General features: G+C 38.2%; 2 protein-coding genes across 4 annotated transcripts in view; one reads left to right on the top strand and one right to left on the bottom strand.

Moving 5' to 3' along the window:
- LOC124798420 (adenylyltransferase and sulfurtransferase MOCS3) overlaps nt 1–1273 on the bottom strand; it is a 200505-nt gene extending 199232 nt beyond the window's left edge. For both annotated transcript variants that reach the window (XM_047261821.1, XM_047261820.1), the window contains exon 1: nt 1153–1273. The gene's annotated coding sequence lies outside the window, so the exon portion shown is untranslated. The remainder of the gene's footprint in view (nt 1–1152) is intronic.
- A 27-nt stretch (nt 1274–1300) lies between these two features.
- LOC124798605 (RING finger and CHY zinc finger domain-containing protein 1) overlaps nt 1301–19719 on the top strand; it is a 95613-nt gene continuing 77194 nt past the window's right edge. For both annotated transcript variants that reach the window (XM_047262080.1, XM_047262079.1), the window contains exons 1-2: nt 1301–1358; nt 15014–15175. In XM_047262080.1, coding sequence (XP_047118036.1) covers nt 1302–1358; nt 15014–15175 — 219 coding nt within the window. In that variant the 5' untranslated portion in view covers nt 1301. The remainder of the gene's footprint in view (nt 1359–15013; nt 15176–19719) is intronic.

The raw sequence follows: 19719 nt of genomic DNA, 5'->3' as shown, positions 1-19719 counted from the left end.
TCTCAAATAATGTGCTGAGGAACTCATAAGACACATAGGCCTACATGAACAAACTCAAAATCTGGAACACAGAACTGCCTCCTGATTTCAGAAATAGTCTGGTGGTTCCCACATTTAAGAAAGAAGACTGCACAGACTGCAATAACTACTGTGGAATATCTTTGCTGTCTGGCTTGGAAAGAGCTAATTACTCAAATTCTCGCAAATTGTAATATATCCTTAGTCGAAAAATTACTACTATAGAACCAGTGAGTCTTCGGGCTTTCTAGAGGAATCACATATGTGGTATTCACAGATCGTCTGCTTCAGGAAAAATACGGGAACAAAACAGGAGGCCATACATTGCCATTATTGACCTCACTAAGGCATCTGACTCTGTAAACCAAGAAGTTTTAAGAAAAATCTTAGATCTATATAGTTTTTCACAGAAATGCTTTGCCATGTCGAAATTGCTCTACACAGATACGACAGCAGCTGTCATTGGTAACGATTCTGGTGGTAAGCCAATCCGTATCAAGAAATATTGGTGTTAAGTAACGGTGCATGATTGCCACCAAATTATTTTCCTTCTATGTTATGACAACCAGGCAGTTAGCTAAAGATGATCTCCCCCAAGGAATGCAGTTAACTAACAGAATGGATGGGAAGCTGTTTAATTTGAGCCGTTTAAATGTAAGGAATATAACATTTTCTGCAGTATTATTTGAGATACAATATGCTGATGACAATGCAGCTGTAGCTAAGTTCGAAGAACTAGTGTTAATTCGGAATGACTTCTCTGCAGCATAGAAAATGAATGGCCTCAAACTGTATACTAGCAAAAACGCAAATCTTTAACCAACCCCTACCTTGGGAAGGGGGAAAAAATATCGCCACCAATAGAATGGTTTTTAAAGACGTTAACCCCTTCCCTTACCTTGGCAGCATCCTCTCATCATGTGCAAATATACATCTGGAAATTCAACTGAACGTATTGCAACATTAATATGCACGTACACAGTAATGGAAATTCATCATTGGTATTCCATTTAAAAAGAACCGCTCCAGTGTTTGTACTGCGACGTGACGGAGAATTACGTACGCTATTTATGGCTATTTAAGTTCTATATATTATGTAAACTTCAAAACATATACTTGTTATTTCCTCCTTACCACGCTGAATTGTTTCATCCACCCTTTAAACAGTAAACAAATACGATAAACACATTGTGCACCATATCGATGGATGACATCGACTGCTACTGTGCGATTCTTGAATATTTGGATTTTGTCGATAGTTGTCAAACCTCAGCATCATCAAAATGGAAGAAGCAGGGGCTGTAGGTTGCTCACACTACAAAAGAAAATCAAAATTCGTTGTAAGTTTTTTATGTTGTGACTGTATATTTAATGCTGAATGATTATCTAGAACGAAGTGCATGTAATTTCCATTTTACTGAAAAAAATTGTGGCTTCAATATGATGAAGGCATAAAAAAACTTTCTTTGATTATTCGTAAATTGGGTTCTCTTTTCTTCTTTCCGTGCTGCTCTTGCGATCTACTGTGGGAAATTTCGTGTGTGTGTGTGTTTAATGTGAAAACATATTCACTGTTCAGTTTAAATTGTGTCGTCTGACGTGTGTGATTGCGCGCGCTATGTGGATCAGTTTCGTATACCAGTCTTGGTTTCTTACGTGTCTCAATATGCGGGTGTTTTGTCAAATAGGTGGTAATTTTATTTAGTTTTGTTTTATTTTTCAAGGCGTATAATCTTTACTTAATTTCAGAGATGTGGTTGAGCTAATTATGTTTGCCAGATTCGCACAGGAAACAGCTGTGTTCTGCTGCTAGGAAGCAGTTGCCTGAGAACAAACTGATTTGAGAAAGACATAGCTAATATTTGCCGCAAAAGATACGCGCAATATCCTGTTAAATCCTTCGTTATTGTGAGCATATCAGTTCCTTGGCATATTTTTATGATGTCATATAATCCACTTCACTTGGATATACAGTATACAGACAAGTAAAAAAGGGCTCACTGATTTCGTATGAGACTTTGTATTTTGTTTGTGTAATTGCTGTTGTGGGCAATGTATCACATGTGTTATGGCAGTGGCAGCTAGTTAAATAAAGGAAAAATAAATCATCCCCATATCTAAGTGCAGTACTGAATTTGTCATATATTTGTTTTCTAACTTAATGCCTGAACATTTGTTTCCAATTTTTATTCTACACACACTACTCAAGGGATCAAAGAAAAACTTCCATATTGCTCCGTTTTTAATTGAAGTAGCCAAATTGTAGTTCTCTTTCTCTCTTGGTTATGAGGTAATGCAGTATGAAATAGGTATTTTTTTATATTTTTCAATTGCATTATTTTGTTGACAGTAACCTAAACAGTTGTGTGCTTTAATTCTATTAAACTAAGTTCCATAGTTTTTGTGTGTAATGTGACAGGATGTGCAAATATGAAGGAAATTGTTTGTCAGTGGATGATTTCATAGGAAGTAAAGTGAAAGTATAACATTACCAGCTCTGTAACACAGGTTTGGCAGAAATGTGGCAAACTTTGTACCTAGATACATTGCCCTAACAGACCAAATCTAGTTGCTATATCTATGTAAGAAATCCTTCAGCAGTTGTGATATGAAATGAAAGTGTGTAGAGCACAATCACATAGAACAGCTAGTGGATAGTTATATGAGCATTGTATGTTGGCTAAAGTTCACAACGGGCTGCTCATGCACAGTTGTTGGCTACAATCCAATTGCCTAGTTTGTATTTGTTAATTGAAAGACAAGATAGTACATACAGGCTGTTCCGTTTCAAGTCGGATGAAAAGTGAGGAAATTGACCTCATTTTTTAAATCATAAATAAATGTTACATATGTCAATTACTGTAAAAAAACTGTCAAAGTTATCTCCTAAATCTTTACTAGTCTGAGTTATAATTCAGTAAAGTTTGCATTAACTAAAGAACCTTATATCAGATTTTGGTGAACTAAAATTCATTTTGAAACTGAATATCTGTTGTTGATGCAGGTATATAACATAACATAACAATAATTTATACATTTGTAAGTACCTTTTATTCATGATGTATTAATCATAACCACAGTTTTCATAAAGATGAAACTTACATATTTAAATATGTCTGCTTGTGTCTGTATGTGTGGATGGATATGTGCGTGTGTGCGAGTGTATACCTGTCCTTTTTTCCCCCTAAGGTAAGTCTTTCCGCTCCCGGGATTGGAATGACTCCTTACCCTCTCCTTTAAAACCCACTTCCTTTCGTCTTCCCCTCTCCTTACCTCTTTCCTGATGAGGCAACAGTTTGTTGCGAAAGCTTGAATTTTGTGTGTGTGTTTGTGTTTGTTTGTGTGTCTATCGACCTGCCAGCGCTTTTGTTCGGTAAGTCACCTCATCTTTGTTTTTTTATATATATATATATATATATATATATATATATATATATATATATATGGGTAACGTTTTTTTCCTCCAAGGAAATTTTGTAAAAGTCAGTATTACGCAAATTTTTAAAAGTCAGAACTGGAACTTTTCTGTGCTTACTCACTTACTCACAAGTCTGCATCTTCCATAACATTAAAAATACTCTATATCCCCAAGTCTAGGTTCCCCCCACCCTCTACATACTATAGTATTAGTGCCCTTAACTGTAACAAAAGTTTATTTGTTCTGTAATATATTCATTGCTCAAACTATTATCTCGTTTACCACACAATTACAATACTGAAAGTATTATGAAAAGCATAGTTGCTACTCACCATATAGCGGAGATGCTGAATCGCAGATAGGCACAACAAAAAGACTGACAGAATGTTAGCTTTCAGCCAACAAGGCCTTCGTCAGAAGCGCGCGCGCACACACACACATGCAAATGCAACTTACAAACACATGACCACAGTCTCTGCATGCTGAGGGCAGATTGTGAGCAGCAGCACATGATGAGAGATGCATCCATATGGTGGTGGTAAGGTGGAGGCGGGGAGGGGGAGGGATAGCAGATATGGGTGGGGAATGGTAAAGAGCTGATTGTGGGAGTGTGCAGGGACAAGGTGTAGAGAGGGTAGGGAAGCTAGATACAGTCAGGAGGCTAGACAGAGAGCAGGGAAGGTGGATAGTGGAAAAGGAGAGAAATAAAAAGACTGTGGGTGTGTTGGTGGAATGGAGGTCTTAATAGTGCTGGAATGGGAAAAGGAAGGGGCTAGATGTATAAGGACAATGACCAACAAAGGTTGAGGCCAGGACGGGTACGGGAATGTTAGATGTATTGCCGGGAGGGTTCCCACCTGTGCAGTTCAGAAAAGCAGGTGTTGGTAGGGAGGATCCAGGTGGCACTGGCTCTGAAGCAGTCATTTAAATGATGAACATCACATTGGGTGGTGTGCTAAGCAATGGAGTGATCCAACTGTTTCTGGGCCAGTTTGTCAGCGACCATTCCTGCAGACGGACAGGTTGTAGCTTGCTATGGCCACATAGAATGCAGCACAATGGCTGCAGCTTAGATTATAGGTCACATGACTGAATTCACAGGTAGCCCTGCCTTTGTTGGGATAGGTGATGCCTGTGACCGGACTGGAGTAAGTGGTGGTGGTAGGATTTATGGGACAGGTCTTGCATCTAGGCCTATTACAGGTTTATGAGTCATAATGCAAGGGGTTGGGAGCAGACGTATGGAGATGGACAAGGATATTGTGTGGGTTTGGTTGGTAGCAGAATACCACTGTGGGTGGGTTGGGAAGGATAGTGGGTAGGATATTTCTCATTTCAGAGCATGATGAGAGGTAGTTTAAATCATGGCGGGGAATGTGATTGAGTTACTTCAGTCCTGGGTGGTAATGAGTAACGAGGGGAATACTCCTCTGTCGCAGGACAATAGGACTTTGGGAGGTGGTGGATGACTAGAGAGATAAGGCATGAGAGAGCTGTTTTTGTACAAGACTGGTAGGGTTATTACTGTCTGTTAAGGCCTCGGTATGTTTTGGTAGGGACCGCTCGTCACTGCAGGTGAGATGACCATAGGTGGCAAGACTATATGAAAGGGATTTCGTGGTGTGGAATGGGTGGCAGTTGTCAAAGAGGTGGTATTGCTGGTGGTTGATAGGTTTTATATGGATGGAGGTACTGACATAGCCATCCTAGAGGAGGAGATCAACACTGAGGCAGGTGGCTTGTTCGATTGAGTAGGATAAGCTGAAGTGAATCGGTGAGAAGGTGTTCGGGTTCTGGAGGAACATAGATACGGAGTCCACACCGTTGATCCAGATCACAAAGATGTCATTGAATCCAAACCAGATGAGGGGTTTGGAATTCTGAGTGTTTGGGAAGGATTCCTCTAGATGGCCCATGAATAGTTTGGCTTAGGATGATGCCATGTGGGTGCCCATAGCTGTACCCTGGATTTGTTTGTAGGTATTGCTTTCAAAGGAGAAGTAGTTGTGGGTGAGGATATAGTTGGTCAAGTCAACTACAAAGGCGATTGTAGATTTGGAATCTGTGATGTGCTGGGGAAGGTAGTGTTAAGTAGTGGTAAGGCGATGGGTATTGGGGATGTTAATGTAAAGGGAGCTGGTATCAACAGCAATGAGCAGGGCATCATGTGGTTAAGGAACAGGAACGGTGGAGAGGAGGAGGAAGTGGTTGGTATCTTTTACATAGGAGGGTAGGTTGCGGGTAATAGACTGGTGTTGGTCTAAAAGAGATTCTCTCACTGGAGGCACAGTGACCGGCCACAACGGGGCATCTTGGGTGGTTGGGTTTATGGACTTTAGGAAGAAAGCAGAAGGTAGGGGTGCAGGAAGTGGTAGGGAGAAGGAGAAAGATCGACTCTTGGGAGAGGTTCTGGGGTGGGCATAAGGATTTGAGAAGAAACTGGAGATCCTACTGGATTTCTAGAATGGGGTCACTGTGGCAGGGTTTGTAGGTGGATAAGCTGATAGCTGGCGGAGTTCTTCTGTCAGGTAATCCTTGCAGTTAAGAACAACAATGATGGAGCTTTCGTCAGCTGGTAAGATATAAGGTTGGGATTTATTTTTAAGTGGTGTATTGCAATTCTTTCTGCAGGTGTAAGGTAAGTGTGCATGTTGAGGAATTTGGGGAATGATGGTAGGCAAGGTTTGAGATTAATAAATTCTGGAAAGTTATCATGAGAGGATTTGGGGGCAGTGGATGTGAATCATGGTTGGATGGAGAATTGAACTGAGTCAGACAGTTTTGGGTTGAGTTGTTTGGGGGGAAGAGACCAAATGGCGAGGTCATCGGTCTCATCGGATTAGGGAAGGAAGTCGGCGTTGCCCTTTCAAAGGAACTATCCCAGCATTTGCCTGGAGCGATTTAGGGAAATCACGGAAAACCTAAGTCAGGATGGCCGGACGCGGGATTCAACCGTCGCCCTCCCAAATGCGAGTCCAGTGTGCTAACAACTGCGCCACCTTGCTCGGTGGTTCAGGCAGGGTTGAATGGGGAGTAGGGCAAAAGGTGAGACATTTAGAAAGGACTGATACTTCTGCTGGGCTAGGGAAGTAGTGAAGAAGAAAATATTATATTGATTACTACAGAGTGGGGCCATATGAAAACTGATTCATCTTAGAATCCTTGTAGGATTGAAACAGGATTATTACTGTAACCAGTGATATGTCATGACAGCTGAAATAATTCAGTTCAGTAAAATTCAAGTGTGATACATTTTATCCAACAGTATTCACAATTATTTATGTTTTATCATTCCATTAAGTATGTGTTGTAGCAGTTTGCTCCTCTTGGCTTGTGGTGAGTAGAGAACAACTCCTCTATTTCCTAGTCATTCTTGGCAAATTATCAGCCATTAATATTTTATTTCAGCTTACTGTGATGAAATAATTGGAAAGCTAAAGGTTTATCATTCAAAAATGTGAAGGAAATTATGTATTGCTTGCATCGGGGTGCTGTTGCACAGCTTGCATTAGCCTAACATTGTATGCCTTTGAAGTTATGTATACTAAACACTGGCGACAGTCCATTATAAAATTATCATATGGCATTTCATAAAGGCACAAACAGAAATAGGACAAAAGACTGACGATATTTATTTTGCATCTGTTTCATTTTTTGGAACGTAATTTGTGGGAGCAGACTTATCTGTGACATAGCTTAGGCCTAGGTTAAGCTAGAAACTGACAGTTAGGTTGTGTGTGAATTTGAAACCTTAGTTATGGTGACATATTTATCTCTAGCACAGCTTTATTTCTAAGTTAGGTTGAGGAGTGACAGTTTTTCTCTCAGCTGACAAAGCCAATGAATGTGATTTGATAAAAATAATGGCTTAAGTGCACTTACAGTGTTGGTGCTGCTTGCATTATGTGCTTATGTTGGCAGTTTGTTGACACTGGTCACAGCCAGTCAGATGATGGTATGTGACGGTCAGTGAGAATCGTTGAAAGTAATGTTTTCTTTTGGTAGACCATCCAAATTCGTTACACATGTTATTGATGTGGGGAGTGGCAGAATAACATTTATTGATCTGGTTATTTTGTATTTTTAGGTTGGTTACTGATTTTGTATTATTTTGGAAGGAAACTACATGGGCTGACAGACTAACCTGTAGTGAAGCCTGAAGTCTAGGTTAGCTTGGACACTGATAATTTGCTTGTGAGTTGGCCATATCAGTGAATCTAAACAGGAAAACACAATTGCCATAATAAATTGATGGGTAGTGTAGCCTGAGATATAAATTTGTCATTGCAGTAATCTGCTTGTGTGCCTTATTTCAGGTTTGCCAAAAATTCTGATGATATGGTTAAATTCTAGGCTAATAGAATGAAACACCGGCTAATTTTAAGTATTAACGATCTGAATTGTGAATGAGTATTCTGATTTGCTGCTGACAAGATGTGTACTGTTCAGTTCCCATTGTTCAACTTTCAAGACGTTATCAGCAGTGGCACGCAACCCAACAGTTGTGACTTCTGTCAAAGTAACTATAATTATTTGGTTTGGTAAAAACTCACGAAACTGTTAGTTGAATATAAACTGACAAGTTAACTTCAGTTTACCTCAGTTATGTAGTGGCTGCGAAAAAACATCACATTGGTTTTTGTGGCAGTAAATGTTTGCATTTCTCATTGAATCTTCCCTAACCAACACATAGGATTAGATAAACTGTTCTTGGAATCTTTGTTACTGTGGTCTTTCATATATAGTTTTCATACTTTTTTGTAAATAAAATTGTCTGTCGTAAATATTTTTATTTTCCTGTGTATGTAAATTTTGATACACAAAGTATTTGAGCTTAAAAGCTATAAAATACCTACACAATTTTCAGTAAATAATGTCATTTTCCAATATCTTTATTAAAAAATCAAAATATAGGAATCCCTGAGGTGTTTTATTACTTTGAATAAAGCTTTTTAACTGAATACTTCAACTTTGGATAAGCATGCAAACTGTCACAGAAGTGTAATGAATGACAATCATTGTGAGAAGTGTAACAATATTAGGCAAGGAAAGTTTCTACTCACCTTATAGTGGAGAAGCTGAGCCGCAGGTGGTACAACAAAAAGATTCTCGCAATTATAACTTTCGTCCGTTAAGGCTGTTGTCAACATAGGCGCATGCGTGCACACACACACACACACACACACACACACACACACACACACACACACACAAATGTAACTCGCATGCATGACTGCAGTCTTAGGCAACTGAAACTACTTTCGATTGCCTGAGACTGCAGTCGTGTGTGCGAGCAGCATTTGCGTTTGAGAGAGTGAGTGAGTGAGTGAGTGTGTGTGTGTGTGTGTGTGTGTGTGTGTGTGTGTACCTATTGTTGACAAGGCCTTAATGACTGAAAGCTATCATTGTTAGAATCTTTTTGTTGTGCCATCTGCGACTCAGCATCACTGCTACAGTATATGGTGAGTAGCAACTTTCCTTCTCAGATGTTGTTACATTCCATCCTGGATTTTCTGTTGTTTGGTTTCATTGTGAGAAATGTGTGTTGTAGGAGATGCAGTGATAGTCGTCAATTATGCAAAAAGTTAAATATTGTTTTCTCAACTGACAATGAAACTCGCATGTTCACATCTACATACATACTCTGCAGGTCGTCATATGCTGCGTGGTGGAGGGTACCATGTACCACTACTAGTCATTTCCTTTTCTGTTTCACTCACAAATAGAGCAAGGGAAGAGTGAGTGACTGACTATGCTTCCATGCAAGTCCTAATCTCTCTAATCTTATCTTTATGGACCTTATGCGGAATGTATGTTGACGGCAGTAGAATCGTTCTGTACTCAGCTTCAAATGTTGGTTATCTAATTATTCGCAATAGTGCTTCTCGGAAAGAATGTCTTCTTCTCTCTAGTGATTCCCTTGAGTTCCGGAAGCATCTCCACGATATTTGCATGTTGTTCGAACCTACAGGTAACAAATGTGGCAACCCACCTCCAAATTACTTCTGTGTCTTCCTTTAATCTGACGTACATTTACATCTACATTCTACGTCTACATTTATACTCCGCAAACCACCCAACGGTGTATGGCGGAGGGCACTTTATGTGCCACTGTCATTACCTCCCTTTCCTTTTCCAGTCGCGTATGGTTCGCAGGAAGAATGACTGCCGGAAAACCTCCGTACGCGCTCGAATCTCTCTAATTTTATATTTGTGATCTCCTCGGGAGGTATAAGTAGGGGGCAGCAATATATTTGATACCTCATCCAGAAACGCACCCTCTCGAAACCTGGACAGCACTCTACACCGTGATGCAGAACACCTCTCTTGCAGAGTCTGCCACTTGAGTTTGCTAAACATCTCCGTAGCACTATCACGCTTACCAAATAACCCTGTAATGAAACGCGCTGCTCTTCTTTGGATCTTCTCTATCTCCTTTGTCAACCTGACCTGGTACAGATCCCACACTGATGAGCAATACTCAAGTATAGGTCGAACGAGTGTTTTGTAAGCCACCTCCTTTGTTGATGGACTACATTTTGTAAGGACTCTCCCAATCAATCTCAATCTGGCACCTGCCTTACCAACAGTTAATTTTATATTATCATTCCACTTCAAATCATTCCGTACGCACACTCCCAGATATTTTACAGAAGTAACTGCTTCCACTGTTTGTTCTGCTATCATATAATCATACAATAAAGGATCCTTCTTTCTATGTATTCACAATACATTACATTTGCCTATGTTAAGGGTCAGTTGCCACTCCCTGCACTAAGTGTCTATCCACTGCAGATCTTCCTGCATTTCGCTGCAATTTTATAATGCTGCAACTTCTCTGTATACTACAGCGCCATCCATGAAAAGCCACATGGAACTTCTGACACTATCTACTAGGTCATTTATATATATTGTGAAAAGCACTCCCCTGTGGCATGCCAGAGGTTACTTTAACGTCTGTAGACGTTTCTCCATTGAGAACAACATGCTGTGTTCTGTTTGCTAAAAACTGTTCAATCCAGCCACACAGCTGGTCTGATATTTCGTAGGCGGATCCTGAACACTTGAACAGTATTCAACAATGTCTTGCACCAGTGTCCTGTGTGGGGTCTCCTTTACAGATCAATCATGCTTTCCTAAAATTCTCACAATAAACAGACATCAACAATTTGCCTTCCCTACTACAGTCTTACATGCTTATTCCATTTCATATTGCTTTGCAACATTACACCTAAATATTTAATCAGTGTGACAGTGGCAAGCAATGCATCATAAATACTGTATTGGAACTTTATGGGTTAGTTTTTCATACTCACATGCATTAACTTAAATTTTTCTACTTTAAGAGATGGATGCCATTTGTCATACCAGCTACAAATTTTGTTTAAGTCATCTTGTATCCTCCTACAGTCATTCAACTACGACAGCTTCCCATACACCATAGCATCATCCGCAAACAACCACAGACTGCTATGTATCCTTTCTGTCAGATCATTTAAGTATATAGAAAATAACAATGGTCCTACCACTCTTCACTGCTCCTGATGTTACCCTTGTGTCTGATAAACACTCCCAGTCAAGAACAACATACTGTGTTCTGCTACTTGCAAAGTCTTTTGCCACTCACTACCTTTGTTTACAGTTGGCAGTGTGGCACAATGTCAAATACTTTACCTAGACCTCAGCTATGCTACAGATCAGTATTTCATCATGTCTAAGATTTTGTTTTGACATTCTTTGGCTGAGCCAACTCACAACCAGATTGTCATCTTTCAGTGTAAGGTAATATTGGGCTATGCTACAGATCATCACAAGCTACATATCAAAAACTAATACAGGTGCAAAAGAAATATTGTCAGTGGCTGTTATCTTCTGCTTGCACACCCATGATGTCACACAAAACTATGCCATTATGTTATGGGATGAAGGCCAAGTTGGTATCTGTAGGTTCATTTGACCCATGTCAATAGTGCTGCACAATATCGGAAAAAGAACAGCTTATATTGAATCTCCATGCTGGTTTGGCTGTAGTGCAAGAAGGATTAACAGGTTTGTGTGTTGCAGTCCACAGTAGTAATACTAGGCGTAGACCAGAAGATTTGATAACAATCAATCTTTCCAAAACAAGGAAAAGATCCATCAGACATTGCAAGTTTGGTAGCTTCAGTCTAGCGGTGTCCAATAACATCAGTGCTTTAGTGACTGAGGACAAAACCATTCAGACAACTCAAGAAGTTCAGAAGCATTCCGATACTACAGACTATAAAATGCAAAGTAGGTCTTATTGCTGAGTAGTAGTTACAGGAGGAGAATGTCAGAACTCATATCTAACTCTTTGGGAAGTTATTACTTTGTAAAACAGTGACATCACCTGTGAGTTAAGACTTTTTGGGAAAGCTAGGTAAAAATGCAGTTAAGGTGTTAGTGGATTTTCTATTGTGTGCTGCTGCTGGTAACGATTCATATCATGAATCATGGGAAGTCAACACGATGAATCAAGAGTGAGATGTAGGTAGTTGATGAGATCATCGTTCGTAACTTCTTACGGTTCATAAATGAAATTAGATGATACGTTGTTACATAAGATTAGATTTTAAGCACATCATTGTAATTTTCAGCAAAACTGTAAATAACACATACAGATAGGTTGTTACAATGATGAATGTATTCTCAGGCTATCCTACACGTCAGTATACTGTGGCGATCTTGCACTGAAGAGCCAAAGAAACTGGAACTCCTGTCTAATATCGTGTAGGTCCCACACGAGCACGCAAAAGTGCTGTGAAACGACATGGGAAGGACTCAAGTAATGTCTGATGTAGTGCTGGAGAGAATTGACACCATGAATCCTGCAGGGCTGTCCATAAATCCATAAGAGTACGAGAGGATGGAGATCTCATCGGAAAAGCATGTTGCTGGGCATTCCAGATATGCTCAATAATGTTCATTTCTGGGGAATTTGGTGGCAAGGAGAAGTGTTTAAACTCGGAGGAGTCTTCTGGGAGCCATTCAGTAGCAATTCTGGATGTGTGAGGTGTCACGTTGTCCTGCAGGAATTGTTCAACTCCATTGGAATGCACAATGGAATGTATGCAGGTTATCAGACAGGATGCTTACTTATATGTCATCTGTAAGAGTCATATCTAGACGTATCGGGTCGCATATCACTCCAGCTGCACACGCCCCACACCATTACAGAGCCTCCACCAGCTTGGACAGTCCCCTGCTGACATTCAGGGTCCATGGATTCATGAGGTTGTCTCCATACCCGTACATGCCCATCCGCTCAATACAATTTGAAATTAGACTCATCTGGCCAGGCAGCATGTTTCCAGTCATCAACAGTCCAATGTTGGTGTTGGTGGTGATGGGCCCAGGCAGGGCGTAAAACTTTGTCGTGCAGTCATAAAGGATACATAAGTGGGCCTTCGGCTCCTAAAGCCCATATCGATGATGTTTCATTGAATGGTTCACACGGTGACACTTGTTGATGGCCTAGCATTGGAGTCTGCAGCAATTTGTGGAAGGGTTGCCCTTCTCTCATGTTGAACATTTTTCAATCGCCATTGGTCCCTTTCTTGCAGAATCTTTTTCTGGCTGCAGCAGTGTCAGAGATTTGATGTTTTACTGGATTCTTGATATTCATAGTACATTCATGAAATGGTCAAATGGGAAAATTCCCATTTCATTGCTACCTTGAGGTGATGTGTCCCATCACTTGTGTGCCGACTGTAACACCACATTCAAACTCACTTAAATCTTGATAACCTGCCATTGTAGCAGCAGTAACCGACTAACAACTGTGCCAGACTCTTGTTGTCTTTTATAGGCATTGCCATCTGCAGTCCCTTATTCTGTCTGTTTACATATCTCTGTATTTGAATACAGATGCCTATACCAGTTTCTTTGGCACTTCAGCATATTTTTGTGTTGATATTCACTGGCTTTACCAACTCACAAGCAAATTATCACATGCAAACCTAACCTAAGCCTCAGGCTAAAGTGCAGATCAGTCTATCACCACAACCACATTTTTTACTTTTGCTTTCGTTGGCTCTACCAACACACAACCAAGTCTCACATTCCAACCTGACCTAGGCTGTGGGCTACACTACTGCACCTGTCTCAACACAATCAGGCTTTTTGCTTTCTCATTCATTGGTTTCGGCTGCTCATACCCCAACTTAACCCAGCTCTCAGACTTTACTTTAGTTATTCCAGTCACCAAAGAAATAGAAGAATCAATAAGCAACCTTAAAATTCACAATAATTACATCAGCAAAAATTATTCTGGTGCTATGCATATTGAAAATAATTGTAAACAGCTTGTATCTTTTGCAAAAAAAAAAAAAAAAAAAAAAAAAAAAAAAAAAAAAAAAAAAAAAATTAGCTTTGGAGGTCCTCATTGGCTACCATATATCATCACCTGATTGCGTATGACCAATGTCAAAGTATTGCCAACATCTGCACACCACTCAAGAGCAGCCAACACTGTAAGTACACTTTAACCAAAAGCTCTTTGTAAACATGATGCCATAACAGTAGTTGGTTCAAGTAATAGTTCGGACTGTAATCTTAATTTTACAGTTAAGGTCAACTTCAGGTACAGTGATGAGTCTGATTAATGTTGGCTGTCAACATGAGAAAGCAGTGAAAAAGTGTTATGATTAGTCATACAAAAAATAATGCATAACATAAGATTAAACTTTTTTTCCTGAGTTGTTAGTTAGATGTAACTTTAAGGTCAAAATAAATAAGAAAACAAAATTTAATTATTACTCCTGATGGACACACTTAAATGTACACTACACAGTCCTAGGTTTGGGCCTATTGGTTCTTCCTCAAAGCAAGGAGAGATTATTAAGTTTGAGGCAGGTTGTAAAGGAAGGGGGTGTCACTCAGACCCCAGGATGAGAGGGACCAGTTTGGTTTTCGGATGGGGTGATATAAAGTTCTTTGTTTCCCATTCTTCTGCTCAATGAAAGAACTAATAATTCTGAAAGGTAGGACAATGTAACATACTTTTATGTGTGTTTATTGGTAGTTCTGACCCTCTGAAGATATGGCCGGCATTTCTCTCTCATAATTTTTTCAAGTGACTTTTCCTTTGGGAGAAAAATTTTATATTGATTGAGCAATAATTTTTACACTAATCTCTCAATATTAACTGTAGCAATATTAAAACTTCTGCAAACTAACTTCTGAGTTGTCGTGAAGGCTTCTCATAGTGGATCAGTAATGCTGTAGTAGACTGGTGAGCATTTACAGTGCATCATGAACACCTACAAGACGAAATAAAGGTTTGATTTATATGTGCTTTCCTCCTCCCCCCCCCCCCCCCCCCAAAAAAAAAAAAAAATAAATAAATCTGAAAATTAACTGAAGTTATTTACAACCCTTAGCAGTCAACCTATTAACAACTGTGGTTACCATAGTGCCATGTGGAAAAATAGTTTAAGTTTAATGAAAAAATAGTCTGTTTTCTTCATTGGCATTAAAAATAATATTTGTAAATTATTTACTGTTTTTGTTTATATTAATCAAGGCTTAATAATTCCAGTGATTTGCTACTTTCAGACACCATGCTGCAACAAAATTTATACATGCCGCTTTTGCCACGATGAAAATGAAAGCCATGCTGTGAACAGAAAAGATGTCACTGAGCTAGTATGCACAAATTGTGAAACTCGGCAGAAGGTACAAGCTGAATGTGAGAATTGTCATCTGCGATTTGGGAAGGTAAACATTAAAGAAAATATTTAGTGTCATTAGCAATTCAGGGCACAGTGCTGGTGTGTATGTAGTATCTAAATCAGTGCTATTTCTTAATTTTTTAAAATTATTTCTGTTGTACATGCAATTTGTGCCCTCCAAGAATTATTTTAGCAGAGAATAAAGTTTTGTTGTAGACTGAAATTGGTAACTGCTTCATTATTTATGGGTTTCCAGTGCATGTTATCACCGAATATTGCCTAATAGAAGAATGTAATAATGCTTATTATTTTTTTATCTTCCTGTCATGCAGCATTGTACAAATTTTGGGCTTTTTATATAGAATGTGCAATGTTCAAATCAAAGGTAAATTTAAAAGCATTTGCAGAAAGTAGCAACTACATACACATAACCATGGAACTGATAAAAGTTGGTCTAAACTTAACACTAAAGACATGGAACTTCAGTTAAGACATTCACAAGTGAACTACCATAGAAGCCCGATGTACCACTGTCCAATATACCATGGATGGAGATATAATGCAGCATAAAGGAAGTCCTCAAAATAAAATGTCATTTATGAATGAGTTTTGCACTCGATAATTTTATAAACTTGAAAAAAAAAAAATCATTTCAGTCTGCATATAACCTTTCTGCAGTATAGTTATTCATTTATTGTCTAGATTTCTGTGTGCTTGTTACAGTGTCACAGAAATGGGAAGTGCATTCAGTGAGTGATAAAATATAAATTATGAAACTGAAGAAAGCTTATCGAGCAAGTATAGTTAACATGAAGGAACAACCAGGGGATGGGTGAAAGAAGAGAATAAACTTAAAAGTGTAGTAAACACAGTTGAAAGTGATGTGGAAATGGACAGAAACAGGACTAAATTATGAAAAGTAGTGAACTTGATGAATGCCTTTATAGGTGGTTTTTAATAAAGATTTATTAAAGCCCAAGCTGAGAAATTTCACTTTCATTTATATGGCAGCAAATAGTTTATAGCTTCTGATGGATGATTTTCAAGATGGAAAGTTGCTATGAAATTTGCCAAATGAGCATTGAAGGAGAAGCAAGGTGTTCTGACAGTGATCTGTCACTGCCTTCTGAAATCCTACACAAAGTAATGGTGGATGAAGATTTAAACAATCATCATGTTTTAATTGTGATGAAATGGTGCTTTATTATCGATTACTTTCAAACAGAACTGTCAATCCAGAAAAAAATCAGGAAATAAGATCTGTTCGAAAATGGATAAAGACAGAATAATCCTCTTCTTTGCTGCGAATAAACTGGGCAGCTATAAGCTGAAACCTCTTTGTATGGGTAAAATAAAAGCCTGAGATGTTTCAAGCATGTAAATTTGTCATTATTATTGTTCACCTACAGGCTTTCAAAGAATGCTTGGATGACGAGTGATATTTTCACCAACTGGTTTCGAGAAGAGTTTATTTTGTCAGTGAGAAAGCACCTATGGTCACTTAAGGGAGAGAAGCAGCTGTAGTAATCCTTAATCACTGTTCAACGGGTCCACCTGCTGATATATTGCAATCAGAATATGGAAAAGAAAAACTTTGTTTCTTCCAAAAAAAATACGATGATATTAATTAAGCTGCTGGATCAGGGCATCCTGGGAGCATTTAAGCTTCATTATCACCATTTATTGCTCAGTTAAATAGTAAACTTGGATGAGGAAATGAAAATGTTCTTGAAATCTGTAAAACTTAAGAGTATTGCATATCCTGTAGGCCTGGCATGACCGAGCATCGGTCTGACTATTATTAGGAATTTCTGGAACAAGGGTTCCATTGAAGGAAATACAACAGATGAATGCTGTAGTGGCATAGATTTCAACAGTAGTGACATCCATTGTGGATGTAATATTCTACAGTACAGTACTGATCTTGAAATCTTGAACCATTGGGTAGTTGTTGACAACAAAGAACTGATTTTGGAAATCATAGATGACTGGACATTAGCGATGCTGTCTGAAATAAAAGTAGGGAAGTAGATGAGGATGAGGATGATGAAGATGAAGGAAAAGTATAGATGGCGTTCCCAGTACACATGAAATAGTGGATAATATAAATAAATTGATTATCCAGATGGAGAGACAAAGTGAACAAACCAAACTGAATTGTTGCACCTGATGGTCATAAAACAATGTACTCTAAAGAAACTGCTTGAAGTGACCCACCACAGAAAGCTTACTGACTTCTCTAAAGCAGTAGAATAGTGATGGACAGTAGCTTGCAGGCAGTGTTGTAAATTATCATTCTGTATTTTATAGTGTATCTGATAACTGTATTGAAACTCATTGTTTGGTCGACATTTGAGCGAAGTTTGATTGCTGTACCACAGTTGATAAGTTTCTGAAATGTTTTACTTCTAATGTTCTTTAACTTTAAATATAGCATTCTACAATGTGTATAATATTGCATTATGTGTTCTTTGTAACTTGTCATGTGTAGTTTGTCATTACGTGGTTCACTCTCGATATACTGCGGGTATGCTATAACGTGGGATTAAAGCAAGTCCCCCGACACCTGCATTACATCACACTTCTACTGTATTTATGTCATAATGTTTGTGGCACAAAACTGTTTTCAACAGATTTTTGTTGACGTATAAATAAGCAGAACTGGGCCAGCACATGAAGAAGCAGTTATGCACAGTGGTATTTTTTTTTCTTTAACATTTGTTTCATTGAATATATGTGAAATTAAAATCCACTTGAGAGGGAATATTTGATAATTTGCCCATTCCATGGATTCATTGCAAATAACGTCTTCAGTATCTTCACTACTGATGCAGAAAATTATTTACTGTTGATGCTGGTACTGTGTTTTTCTTTACTCTCAGCAGAAAGAGAATGAATGTCAGTATCATGATTTTTTTTCATTAGTTTAATGTTTCCTGTAATTCATTAGCCTTTTATAATGATGCCTGAGGTACTGTGCCTATCATAATCTCTGTGCTGTAATTATGAGAGCAGACTACTAGGGTAGTATTAACATTTTGGATAGTTTTGGGATTAGCAGAAAATTATTCACATTTAAATATTGATTTTTTGCCTGGAGATATTGACTGATATTTAATCACTGAATTTACATGTACTGCAGTACAGTGGCAAGTCTTATATGAATAGTGGTGTTTAGATTAGATTAGAGATTAGGTTAGATTAGATTAATACTAGTTCCATGGATCATGAATACGATATTTCGTAATGATGTGGAACGAGTCGAATTTTCCAGTACATGACATAATTAGGTTAATTTAACAACATACTTACGTTAATATAACAACTTTATTTTTTTGTGTTTTTTGTTTTTCTTTATTTTTTTATTTTTTTAATATTTTTGTTTTTTTTTCTTTTTTCCTTCTTTTTTTCTTAATTTATATCTAAAAATTCCTCTATGGAGTAGAAGGAGTTGTCATTCAGAAATTCTTTTAATTTCTTCTTAAATACTTGTTGGTTATCTGTCACTTTTGATACTATTCGGTAAGTGACCAAAGACTTTAGTGCCAGTATAATTCACCCCTTTCTGTGCCAAAGTTAGATTTAATCTTGAATAGTGAAGATCATCCTTTCTCCTAGTATTGTTGTTATGCACACTGCTATTACTTTTGAATTGGGTTTGGTTGTTAATAACAAATTTCATAAGAGAGTATATATACTGAGAAGCTACTGTGAATATCCCTAGATCCTTAAATAAATGTCTGCAGGATGATCTTGGGTGGACTCCAGCTATTATTCTGATTACACGCTTTTGTGCAATAAATACTTTATTCCTCAGTGATGAATTACCCCAAAATATGATGCCATATGAAAGCAATGAGTGAAAATAGGCGTAGTAAGCTAATTTACTAAGATGTTTATCACCAAAATTTGCAATGACCCTTATTGCATAAGTACCTGATCTCAAATGTTTCAGCAGATCATCAATGTGTTTCTTCCAATTTAATCTCTCATCAATGGACACACCTAAAAATTTGGAATATTCTACCTTAGCTATATGCTTCTGATTAAGGTCTATATTTATTAATGGAGTCATACCATTCACTGTACGGAACTGTATGTACTGTATTACTTTTGAATGCATTATGGGAACAGCAGTGATCAATAAAATTGTAAATAATTACTATTAAAAACAGTCTTGATCACAATTTATTTTATAAGGTGACCGGTTTCGACCACTGCTGTGGTCATCTTCAGACCATTGAGTGGAAACCCCTTTCTGTTGGAGAATCACAACAGAAAGGGGTTTCCACTCAATGGTCTGAAGATGACCACAGCAGTGGTCGAAACCGGTCACCTTATAAAATAAATTGTGATCAAGACTGTTTTTAATAGTAATTATGTATGTACTGTGTCTTATCAAAATTCAGTGAGAGTCCGTTTACAAGGAACCACTTAGTAATTTTCTGAAAGACAGTATTGACAATTTCATCAGTTAATTCTTGTTTGTCATGTGTGATTACTATACTTGTATCATCAGCAAAGAGAACTAACTTTGCCTCTTCATGAATATAGAATGGCAAGTCATTAATATATAATAAGAACAACAAA

Source organism: Schistocerca piceifrons, chromosome 5, assembly GCF_021461385.2.
Source record: "Schistocerca piceifrons isolate TAMUIC-IGC-003096 chromosome 5, iqSchPice1.1, whole genome shotgun sequence".
Classification (NCBI taxonomy): Eukaryota; Metazoa; Arthropoda; class Insecta; order Orthoptera; family Acrididae; genus Schistocerca; species Schistocerca piceifrons.
The sequence above is the reverse complement of the archived record's forward strand: the minus strand, read 5'-3'. Positions and strand labels throughout refer to the sequence as shown.